The following is a 12112-nucleotide window of genomic DNA, read 5'->3' on the forward strand; positions in this document are numbered from 1 at the left end:
AGTTCATGCCAAAGAGCTCAATTTTTGTCTCATCTGACCACAGCACCTTCTCCCAATCACTCTCGGCATCATCCAGGTGTTCACTGGCAAACTTCAGACGGGCCGTCACATGTGCCTTCCGGAGCAGGGGGACCTTGCGGGCACTGCAGGATTGCAATCCGTTATGTCGTAATGTGTTACCAATGGTTTTCGTGGTGACAGTGGTCCCAGCTGCCTTGAGATCATTGACAAGTTCCCCCCTTGTAGTTGTAGGCTGATTTCTAACCTTCCTCATGATCAAGGATACCCCACGAGGTGAGATTTTGCGTGGAGCCCCAGATCTTTGTCGATTGACCGTCATTTTGTACTTCTTCCATTTTCTTACTATGGCACCAACAGTTGTCTCCTTCTCGCCCAGCGTCTTACTGATGGTTTTGTAGCCCATTCCAGCCTTGTGCAGGTGTATGATCTTGTCCCTGACATCCTTAGACAGCTCCTTGCTCTTGGCCATTTTGTAGAGGTTAGAGTCTGACTGATTCACTGAGTCTGTGGACAGGTGTCTTTCATACAGGTGACCATTGCCGACAGCTGTCTGTCATGCAGGTAACGAGTTGATTTGGAGCATCTACCTGGTCTGTAGGGGCCAGATCTCTTACTGGTTGGTGGGGGATCAAATACTTATTTCCCTCTGCAGAATGCAAATAAATTCATATACTTTCCACAATGTGATTTTCCGGATTTAATTTGTGATGTGCTATCTCTCACTGTTACCAATAACCTACCCTTCAATTATGGGCTGCTCATGTCTTTGTCAGTGGGCAAACTTACAAAATCAGCAAGGGATCAAATACTTATTTCCACCACTGTATAAGAAAACCAATAGACTGCATTAGGAGCTGTTTAACAAACGAGAGATCTGTTTGACAGAAAATATTTTTATTATTTTGACTTATAAAACACTTGTCCCTGAAACATGCTCAAGAAACAGAATAATCCATTTGTGTACCTAAAAGGTAAACTTCTACAAAACAGATGAAAATGTGATTCCATGTGCCCCAATGAAAGGAGAGTTTAATTTTACTTCCATTTAATTTCAATATATTACTACTACTACTACTACTACTTAGCATTTCTATAGCGCTACTAGGGTTACGCAGCGCTGTACAAGTTAAAACATGGGGAAGGACAGTCCCATCATCTTTATAACACCAGGCTTCCCAAGGCAGATTACAACAACATTTAAGATGAAACCATCAGGAAACAGGATATTCTCACTGAAATTTGGCCATCTGTATTGCATACAGTGTATTTATTTAGCTTTTAGTGTAGAAATATGAGCACAAAATACAGAGTTTAAAAATTGCTGTTTCTACCAGCTATAATAATTTTTTTAAGCTGTTTTACTGCTATTCAATTTGTTATTTCATGATATTTATTTCTACATATGGGAAGCTTTCAAATAAATTGAAAAGCTGTCCAATAAGTTAAAAAAAAACTTTTGTCCTCCACCTTTTAAGGCACTGCCTATCCAATTGAAACAGCTTTAGACTTGTTACAGATGGACCAATAATAAAAAAAAAAACAACAATGTGGATGCAGCAGCTCATAGGTTTGCTTGCTTTGTTTTGAGTGAACAGGGATGACGGCTGCGCTGGGAAGGGGAATCTTAGACTGTCCTATTTGGCTTCCTTGCTTACAGTGGACTGAGCTCAGCTGAGCACTTTGTGAGCAAATCCAATACTGGCAGAAAGAGCCATTTTATGTCAGAACTACAAAGTAAATGTAGTACTTGCCTGAGTCCCACTCCTCCAGCAGCATTGGAATGACCACCTTCAAACATAACAGCCTTTCTAGTGTGGACTGGACCACTGTTGCTTTTAGGGGGGCCACCAAAGGGACTTCATAAAAATATCAGGAAGGGGTCAAGTGAACTCTAGGGCATACCTGTCATGGATAATCTTAAGGTCACCTCCAGTAGAACCAACTTAGGCAGTAGATCCACTGAAAGAACCAGAGAATAAGTATTGCCATACTGAGATAGACCAAGGGTCCATCAAGCCTAGAATCCTGTTTCCAACAGTGGCCAATCCAGGTCACAAGTACCTGGCAAGATCCCAAAAAGTACAATGCTGATTATCCTAGAAATAAGCAGTGGATTTTACCCAAGTCCAGTTTAATAATGGTCTATGGACTTTTCCTTTAGGAAGCAATCCAAACCTTTTTTAAACCCCGCTAAGCTAACTGCTTTTACTACACTGTCTGGCAACAAATTCCAGAGTTTAATTACACGTTAAGTGAAGAAAAATTGCTCCAATTCATTTTAAATTTACTACTTTGTAGCTTCATTGTATGCCCCCCAGTCTTAGTATTTTTGCAAAGAGAAAACAAGCGATTCATATCTGCCCATTCCACTCCACTCATTATTTTATAGATCTCTATCATAGCTTTGCATTTGACTTGACATTCCTTATGTTGTTTCTTATGATTTTCAATTGGTTCCTTCTTCTGTATTCTGAAGGATTTTCTTTTAGCTCTAATAGCTTCCTTCACCTCACTTTTTAACCATGCCAGCTGTCGTTTGGTCTTCCTTCCTCCTTTTTTAATACACGGTATATATTTGGCCTGGGCTTCCAGGATGGTATTTTTGAACAGCATCCACAACTGATGAAAATTTTTAACCTTCACAGCTGCTGCTCTAAGTTTTTTTTCACCGTTCTTCTCATTTTATCATAATCTCCTTGTGTACTTACTCCAAAGTGAATATCAAATCTGATCATATTATGATCACTGTTATCAAGCGGCTCCAGCACCATTACCTCCTGCACCAGATCATGCACTCCACTAACGACTAGGTTTAGAATTTTTCCTTCTCTTGTTGTCTCCTGTACCAGCTGCTCCATAAAGCAGTCCTTGATTTTGTTAATGAATTTTACCTCCCTAGCATGCCCTGAAATTACATTTACCCAGTCAATACTGAGGTAATTGAAATCACCTATTATTATTGTGTTGCCCATTTTGTTAGCCTCCCTAATTTCTGATAACATTTCTACATTTGTCTGTTCATCCTGGCCAGCTAGTACACTCCTTCCACTATCCTTCCACTGCTCATATCCAGCAGATTGCCAAGACCTGTCATTTCTTTCTTTACAACATCCGTAAAATCCGCCCCTTTCTTTCCGAGCACTCTACCAAAACCCTCATCCACACCCTTGTCACCTCTCATTTAGACTACTGCAATCTGCTTCTTGCTGGCCTCCCACTTAATCACCTCTCCCCTCTCCAGTCAGTTCAAAACTCTGCTGCCCGGCTCGTCTTCCGCCAGGGTCGCTTTACTCATACTACCCCTCTCCTCAAGACCCTTCACTGGCTCCCTATCCATTTTTGCATCCTGTTCAAACTTCTTCTACTAACCTATAAATGTACTCACTCTGCTGCTCCCCAGTATCTCTCCACACTCGTCCATCCCTACACCCCTTCCCGTGCACTCCGCTCCATGGATAAATCCTTCTTATCTGTTCCCTTCTCCACTACTGCCAACTCCAGACTTCGCGCCTTCTGTCTCGCTGCACCCTACGCCTGGAATAAACTTCCTGAGCCCCTACGTCTTGCCCCATCCTTGGCCACCTTTAAATCTAGACTGAAAGCCCACCTCTTTAACATTGCTTTTGACTCGTAACCACTTGTAACCACTCGCCTCCACCTACCCTCCTCTCTTCCTTCCCGTTCACATTAATTGATTTGATTTGCTTACTTTATTTATTTATTTTTGTCTATAAGATTGTAAGCTCTTTGAGCAGGGACTGTCTTTCTTCTATGTTTGTGCAGCGCTGCGTACGCCTTGTAGCGCTAAAGAAATGCTAAATAGTAGTAGTAGTAGTATCCTTTTCCCCTTTACACATGGAATTTCAATCCATAGGGATTCAAAGATGGGTTTATTTCCTGTAGAATTTTCAATCTATTTTGATTCATGGCCCTCCTTAACATACAATGCTACCCCTCCACCAATTCGATCAACCTTGTCATTACAATATAATTTGTACCCTGGTATGACAGTGTCCCACTGGTTATCCTCCTTCCACCAGGTCTCAGAGATGCCTACTATATCTAATTTTTCATTTAGTGCAATATATTCTAACTCTCCTATCTTATTTCTTAGGCTCCTGGAATTTCCGTATAGACATTTCAAACTATGTTTGTTGTTCCTATTTACATCTTGCTCAGAAGTTGACAGTGTTAATTTGCAATCTTTTGTCTGATTTTTATTTAAAGACACTATGGTCTCTTTTGCAACCTCGCTATTGGGATACCCTATCTTCCCTGTTTTGGTGATATCTTTGAAAGATACCTGATCCCAAACCATGCGTTTTTGAATGACTGTCGGCCTTTCCCCAGGTTCTAGTTTAAAAGCTGTTCTACCTTCTTTTCAAATGCCGATGTTAACAGCCTGGTCCCACCCTGGTTAAGGTGGAGCCCATCCTTCAGGAATAGGCTCCCCCTTCCCCAGAATGTTGCCCAGTTCCTAACAAATCTAAAACTCTCCTCTCTGCACCATCGCCTCATCCACGCATTGAGACTCCAGAGCTCTGCCTGTCTCTTGGGCCCTGCACGTGGAATGGGTAGCACTTCGGAAAATGCTACCCTAGACATTCTGGATTTGAGCTTTCTACCTAAGAGCCTACATTTGGCTTCCAGAACCTCTCTCACACATTTTCCTATGTCATTGGTACCTACAGGTACCAAGACAGCCTGCTTCTCCCCATCTAGGTGATGCTTGAGGTCCGCCACCTTTGCACCTGGCAGGCAACTGACCAGGCGATACTCACGTCCACCAACCACCCAGCTATCTACATGCCTAATAATTGAATCACCAACTACAATAGCCGTCCTAACCCTTCTCTCCTGGGCAGTAGCTCCTGGAAACACATCCTCGGTGCAAGAGGATGTTGCATCCCCTGGTGTGCTGGTCCTGTATACATAATTACTTCCAGCTCAGGAAGTCTGTTTGTACATTCTCTACTCCAGCCAGTGCTCAACTGGTCAACACTGGGGCAGTGTTGCTTTGGTCTCCCACTGGACTTAGTACTGGAGGCCCATTCACCTGGTTATTCTCATCTGCTGCCCCATAAAATAATAGCCTTTCCCACCAACACTGTGATCTCACCGAAGCTTCCTTTGCACCCGAACTGCTTTCAGCCTTGCAACTGCCAACCAGTTCATCATTGCCCAAACTGTCCCCTGGGAATGCATTTTTCTCTGCCCATTGCTCCTCTTCACACAAGTAGCACTGGCTGCTAACGCCCATGCTAAGTAGTGGCTTTGCTTATCTTGAGCCACTATGCCACCAGCTGTCTAGCCTCTCTCCATGACATCACTCATACCACAGACAATAGTGGTGAAAGACCACTCTCCATCCAATGACTAACAGACCCAGTGTCTCCTGAACTGTTGCAAATGCTGAATGCAACAGCTGCCCTTACAGGAAATCACCTCTGGCCTCTTCACAAGAGTAAAGGACAATGAAAGCTGCAACAGTACCCCCATGGATATTAAACCCCCAATATTCTGCACTATTTAACCAGCCAGAACAGCTACTGACTGGTTAAATAGCTCTTAACCGGCTATCCGCCGATATTCAGCGGGGGATAACCAATCTCCATTCAAATTCCTCACACCTAGATCCATACTGCAAAGGTAGTAGAAGAATCCTCTGTGTTTATCTTTAGATACAGGAGAGGTTCCACGAGATTGGAGACAAGCGGATGTGGTCCCTCTTCACAAAAGTGGAGACAGGGAAGAAGTGGGAAACTATAGACCGGAAAGTCTCACGTCGGTGGTAGGAAAAATAATGGAGTGGCTGCTGAAAGAAAGGTAAGTTAACTTTCTAGAAGCCAATGGGTTACAGGACCCGAGGCAACATGGTTTTACCAAAGGAAAATCCTGCCAAATGAATCTTATTGACTTGTTTGGCTGGGTGACCAAAGAACCAGATGAAAGACGTGTGCTAGATGCAATCTACATGGATTTCAGCAAAGCCTTTGATACGGTCCCTCACAGAAGACTCATGAATAAGCTGAAAGGGCTGAACTTAGGACCAAAAGTGGAGAACTGGATAGGAAACTGACTGACCGACAGGTGGCAGAGGGTGGTGGTAAATGGAATTCGCTTGGAGGAAAGGAAGGTAAGCAGTGCAGTTCCTCAGGGGTCAGTGCTGGGGCCTATTCTGTTTAATATATTTGTGAGAGATATTGCTGAAGAGGTTGAAGGAAAGGTTTGCCTTTTTGTGGATGACACAAAGATAGCCAATAGAGTGGATACCCTGGAGGGAGTAGAAACAATGAGAAGGTATCTCCAAAAGTTAGAAGAATGGTCGAGGGTCTGGCAGTTAAAATTTAATCAAAATTAACTTCTGGGTTCTCTTAGTTGATTGCCTCTGGTATATGATTAAATAGAACATAGAACAGCTGATAATGAAACTCGCTTTGAGGATTTTTTTTTAATGCACTAACAGCACCAGGCACAGACAGAACCAGCAGCACAGCTATAGAGAGCATAGGACCTCAAGCACCTAGAACTCTGGCAATAAGATAAGTACCTCTAAGCCCAATCTTTGAACTGGATCATGGTGTATACTGTTTATAAAGTCATAGAGTAGCATTTCTTAAACACCACACTCTATAATATAAAAACAGTACTATAAGAAATAACATAACGGAAGGAAGGAATGGTCCAGTGCAATGATGGATAAGACAATATCGTTTTATATGCTGGTTCTGCGGAAGAAAATAGTTTGGCACTTTTTGAGACACTGAGCACTGCATTTTAAAAAACATAAAAATATGAAGATTTAGTAAAACTGGATTAACTGGTATAAATCAAGGGAGAGGGTTAAAATTTAATGCCAAGAAGTGAGATATCGAAAAGGAGGGGAGAGATTAGTAAGCTTGACTCAGGAGAGAGACCTTGGGATGTTGGTGTCAGAGGATATGAAGGTGAAGAAACAATGTGACAAGGTGATGGCTGTGGCCAGAAGGATGCTAGGCTGCACAGAAAGGGGTATAACCAGCAGAAGAAAGGAGGTGTTGATGCCCCTCTACAAGTCATTGGAGTATTGTGTTCAGTTTTGGAGGCTGTATCTAGCTAAGGATGTAAAAGGACTGGAAGCGGTGCAAAGAAAAGCTACGAAAATGGTATGGGATTTACTTTGCAAACCGTACGAGGAGAGACTTGCTGACCTGAACATGTATACCTTGGAGGAAAGGAGAAACAGGGGTGATATGATACAGACGTTCAAATATTTGAAAGGTATTAATCCGCAAACAAACCTTTTCTGGAGACGGGAAGGTGGTAGTACTAGAGGACATGAATTGAGGTTGAAGGGGGGCAGACTCAGGAGTAATGTCAGGAAGTATTTTTTCACGGATAGGGTGGTAAATACGTGGAATGCCTTTCTGCAGGAGGTGGTGGAGATGAAAACAGTAATGGAATTCAAACATGCGTGGGATAAACACAAAGGAATCCTGTTTAAAAGGAATGGATCTACAGAATCTTAGCGGAGATTGGATGGCAACGCCGGTAATTGGGAAGCAAAACCAGTGCTGGGCAGACTTCCATGGTCTACACCCTGATCATAACTGAATAGGATGGGCTGGAGTGTAAATTTTAAGTGTCTTCGACGTTAGCTTCAGAACCTTTAGTACAAGAACAGTGCTGGGCAGACTTCTACAGTCTTTGCCCTGAGAATGGCAAGGACAAATCAAACTCAGGCAAACATAAAAAGTATCGCATGTAAAATGAGTTTATCTTGTTGGACAGACTGGATAGACCGTTCAGGTCTTTATCTGACGTCATTTACTATGTTACTATGTTACATGCATTTTTTTTATTCAGTCACCATTCTTCTCCCCACCACCTTCCCTAAGAGGGTAGGGTATTCCAGGCATCCAACACTCTCTCCATGAAAAACTACTTCCTGATGCTTTGGGGTAGACTTAGGGGTATCATCAGGAAATATTTTTCATGGAGAGAGTGGTGAATGCCGAGAAAAATTCAAAAATGTGTGGGATAAACACAAAGGATCCCTATGTAGAAAAAGCACGGCATCAAAACAAAATTAAATGATTTTCTGTAAGAGCACTATCTGGCAGTCCATGTCCTCAGTAAATAATAACTTACCTCATTGATGTCTCTGCGCTTGGTCTCTGGGATGTCCTGTGTATCCATGGTATATAGCTCTGGAAAAGACAGGAGCAGCACAGTGAGAAAATATGTTTTGTAAAATTTAGCTACAGATTCTAGACAAATGAACATGGCCTGCAAAGAGATGTGTGAATGTTGTAAAACCAACCCCCAGAAGTAATGTCACTCTAAGAAATGGGTCTCTGGGAATAGGGGAATCAGAAGACAGGGTTGCAGGGAATTGTAAACAGGAAATATTAATGGCGGTTATCTATTTTCACATACTCCTCGCCCTGCTGGCCGTGGGGGCGGTGTTGGACTACTTCTCTCTCCCTCCTCCAGATTTCAACACCTTCTTCCACCTCAATCTCACTGTTTTTCCTCCTTTGAAGTCCACTCTATCCGCCTTTTCTCTCCTCTGCCTCTTCGAATAGCGGTCATTTATCGTCCCCCTCATAAGTCCCTTTCATCCTTTCTCAGTGACTTTGACGCCTGGCTTGCCTTCTTCCATGATCCTTCCTCCCCCTCTCTCATCCTTGGTGACTTTAATATTCCTGCTAATGATCCTTCCAACTCTTATATTTCCAAGTTACTCGCTTTAACGTCCTCCTTTAATTTCCAACTATGCTCCACCTCCCCCACTCATCAAAATGGTCACTGTCTTGATCTCATCTTCTCCTCCAACTGTTCACCTACTAGTTTCCTTGCCTCTGATCTTCCCTCCTCTGATCACCATCTTATAACTTTCACACTTAAATCTCCTCCCTCCCAGTCCCGTCCTATCTTATCTAATTTATCTAGGAATCTTCACGATATTGACCCTTCATCTCTATCCTCCCATGTTTCAAACCTCCTCTCTACTGTGGCACCATCCACGTCTGTCAACGAGGCTGTTTCTTCTTACAACAATACTCTATCCTCTGCCTTAGACACTCTTGCACCTTTGATGACCCGCCCTGTAAGGCGTACAAAACCCCAACCTTGGCTGACTTCTAATATCCGCTACCTACGTTCCTGTACCCGCTCCGCCGAACGCCTCTGGCGGAAATCTCGGGCCCTTGCTGATTTCTTACACTTTAAGTTCATGCTGACCTCCTTCCAATCTGCTCTTTTACGTGCCAAACAGGATTATTATATCCAACTGACCAACTCTCTTGGCTCTAATCCTCGACTTCTCTTCAACACATTGAACTCTCTCCTCAAGATGCCCCCTCCCCCAACTCCCCCAATCTCCTCAGACCCTTGCTGAATTCTTTCACAACAAGGTTCAAAAGATAAACCTTGCTTTCTCTACCTCACCACCTCTCCCTCCACTAGTCCGTTCCCCTCTCTCTCCTTCCCCTCATTCCCTTTCCTCCTTTCCTGAAGTTACTATTGAGGAAACTACACTTCTCCTTTCTTCCTCAAAATGTACCACCTGTTCCTCTGATCCCATTCCTACCCACCTTCTTAATGCCATCTCTCCTGCTCTTATTCCTTTTATCTGTCACATTCTCAACCTCTCACTTTCCACTGCGACTGTCCCTGCTGCCTTTAAACATGCTGTGGTCACACCTCTCCTTAAGAAGCCTTCACTCGACTCTACTTGTCCCTCTAATTACCGACCCATCTCCCTCCTTCCTTTTCTCTCCAAATTACTTGAGCATGCTGTTCACCGCTGCTGCCTTGATTTTCTTTCCTCACATGCTATTCTTGACCCACTACAATCTGGTTTTCGCCCTCTCCACTCAACTGAAACTGCGCTTACTAAAGTCTCCAATGACCTATTACTGGCTAAATCCAGAGGTCAATATTCCATCCTCATTCTTCTTGATCTTTCCGCTGCTTTTGACACTGTCGATCATAGCATACTTCTCGATACCCTGTCCTCACTTGGATTCCAGGGCTCTGTCCTTTCCTGGTTCTCTTCCTACCTCTCCCTCCGCACCTTTAGTGTTCACTCTGGTGGATCCTCTTCTACTTCTATCCCTCTGCCTGTCGGCGTACCTCAGGGTTCTGTTCTTGGTCCCCTCCTCTTTTCTATCTACACTTCTTCCCTTGGTTCATTAATCTCATCCCATGGCTTTTCCTACCATCTCTATGCTGATGACTCCCAAATCTACCTTTCTACCCCTGATATCTCACCTTGCATCCAAACCAAAGTTTCAGCGTGTTTGTCTGACATTGCTGTCTGGATGTCTCAACGCCACCTGAAATTAAATATGACCAAAACCGAGCTTCTCATTTCCCCCCCAAACCCACCTCCCCGCTCCCCCCATTTTCTATTTCTGTTGATGGCTCTCTCATTCTCCCTGTCTCCTCAGCTCGAAACCTTGGGGTCATCTTTGACTCTTCTCTCTCCTTCTCTGCTCATATCCAGCAGATTGCCAAGACCTGTCGTTTCTTTCTTTACAACATCCGTAAAATCCGCCCCTTTCTTTCCAAGCACTCTACAAAAACCCTCATCCACACCCTTGTCACCTCTCGTTTAGACTACTGCAATCTGCTTCTTGCTGGCCTCCCACTTAGTCACCTCTCCCCTCTCCAGTCGATTCAAAACTCTGCTGCCCGTCTCATCTTCTGCCAGGGTCGCTTTACTCATACTACCCCTCTCCTCAAGACCCTTCACTGGCTCCCTATCCGTTTTCGCATCCTGTTCAAACTTCTTCTACTAACCTATAAATGTACTCACTCTGCTGCTCCCCAGTATCTCTCCACACTCGTCCATCCCTACACCCCTTCCCATGCACTCCGCTCCATGGATAAATCCTTCTTATCTGTTCCCTTCTCCACTACTGCCAACTCCAGACTTCGCGCCTTTTGTCTCGCTGCACCCTACGCCTGGAATAAACTTCCTGAGCTCCTACGTCTTGCCCCATCCTTGGCCACCTTTAAATCTAGACTGAAAGCCCACCTCTTTAACATTGCTTTTGACTCGTAACCACTTGTAACCACTCGCCTCCACCTACCCTCCTCTCTTCCCGTTCATATTAATTGATTTGATTTGCTTACTTTATTTATTTTTTGTCTATTAGATTGTAAGCTCTTTGAGCAGGGACTGTCTTTCTTCTATGTTTGTGCAGCGCTGCGTATGCTTTGTAGCGCTATAGAAATGCTAAATAGTAGTAGTAGTAGTAGTAAAAGTGGGGTTGATGTTGGTTGTAGTCCCAGGAAATCTAGTCTAATGCCAGTGAGGAGGGAGATACTGAACACAGAGAAACTGATAGTCATAGAACAAATGGGGCTAACGTAAGAGTTTCCCACTTGGAGATGGACTGCCAAGATGGCAGAGTCTGCTGGTAAACAGATTCTTAAACAGGCAGAGTCTGTCAAGGGGGCAAAGTGCATAATGACAGCAGTGAGAAGTGTGGCAAAGTGTTCTGTTGTATGGGATCAATTCTATAAAGTGCACCAAAATTTAGTCGTCACAATGTAATGCACTGAGTACAAATTCTGTAATATCATCTGGGCACCCAGCTTTCAGTATAGAACCTTACAGAACATAGCTATCCGGCTATTATGCTATGCTCAATGATATGATCATGTCACTCCATTGCTTAAGAAATACTACTGGCTTTCCATCCATCCCAAGCATTTGGTCCTGTCAGGGAGTAGCCACTAAGCTGAACGCCGCTGTCCTGTATACTATTATCCATTGCCTCCAGTCTTCCCCCTCCCCCCCAGGCTTTGTATAATTTATCTTTTTCTGCTTTGTCTTTTCTTTACCTCTTTAGCATGATGCATGTGTGTGAATTTCTTTCCTGTCAATATATTGTAGTTATTTTCCTTTTCTGTATTTTTTTATTTTGTACACCACTGTGATCTGCAAGCTAGTCTTAAGCGGTATAGCAAATCCCAATAAACTATACACTATAAGTCAGCGTTTACGTGCTAACATTTAGGTATGCCCACTTACAGTATATCAGTAGCAGGCATAAATGTGCATACCTAAATGTAGCACTTTAAAACATAAATCTCA

General features: G+C 43.5%; 1 protein-coding gene across 2 annotated transcripts in view; it reads right to left on the bottom strand.

Moving 5' to 3' along the window:
• LOC115479733 (calpain-2 catalytic subunit-like) overlaps window positions 1-12112 on the bottom strand; it is a 175605-nt gene that overhangs the window by 23691 nt on the left and 139802 nt on the right. For both annotated transcript variants that reach the window (XM_030217891.1, XM_030217892.1), the window contains one exon: window positions 8152-8210. In XM_030217891.1, coding sequence (XP_030073751.1) covers window positions 8152-8210 — 59 coding nt within the window. The remainder of the gene's footprint in view (window positions 1-8151; window positions 8211-12112) is intronic.

This window comes from Microcaecilia unicolor, chromosome 11 (assembly GCF_901765095.1).
Source record: "Microcaecilia unicolor chromosome 11, aMicUni1.1, whole genome shotgun sequence".
NCBI lineage: Eukaryota > Metazoa > Chordata > Amphibia > Gymnophiona > Siphonopidae > Microcaecilia > Microcaecilia unicolor.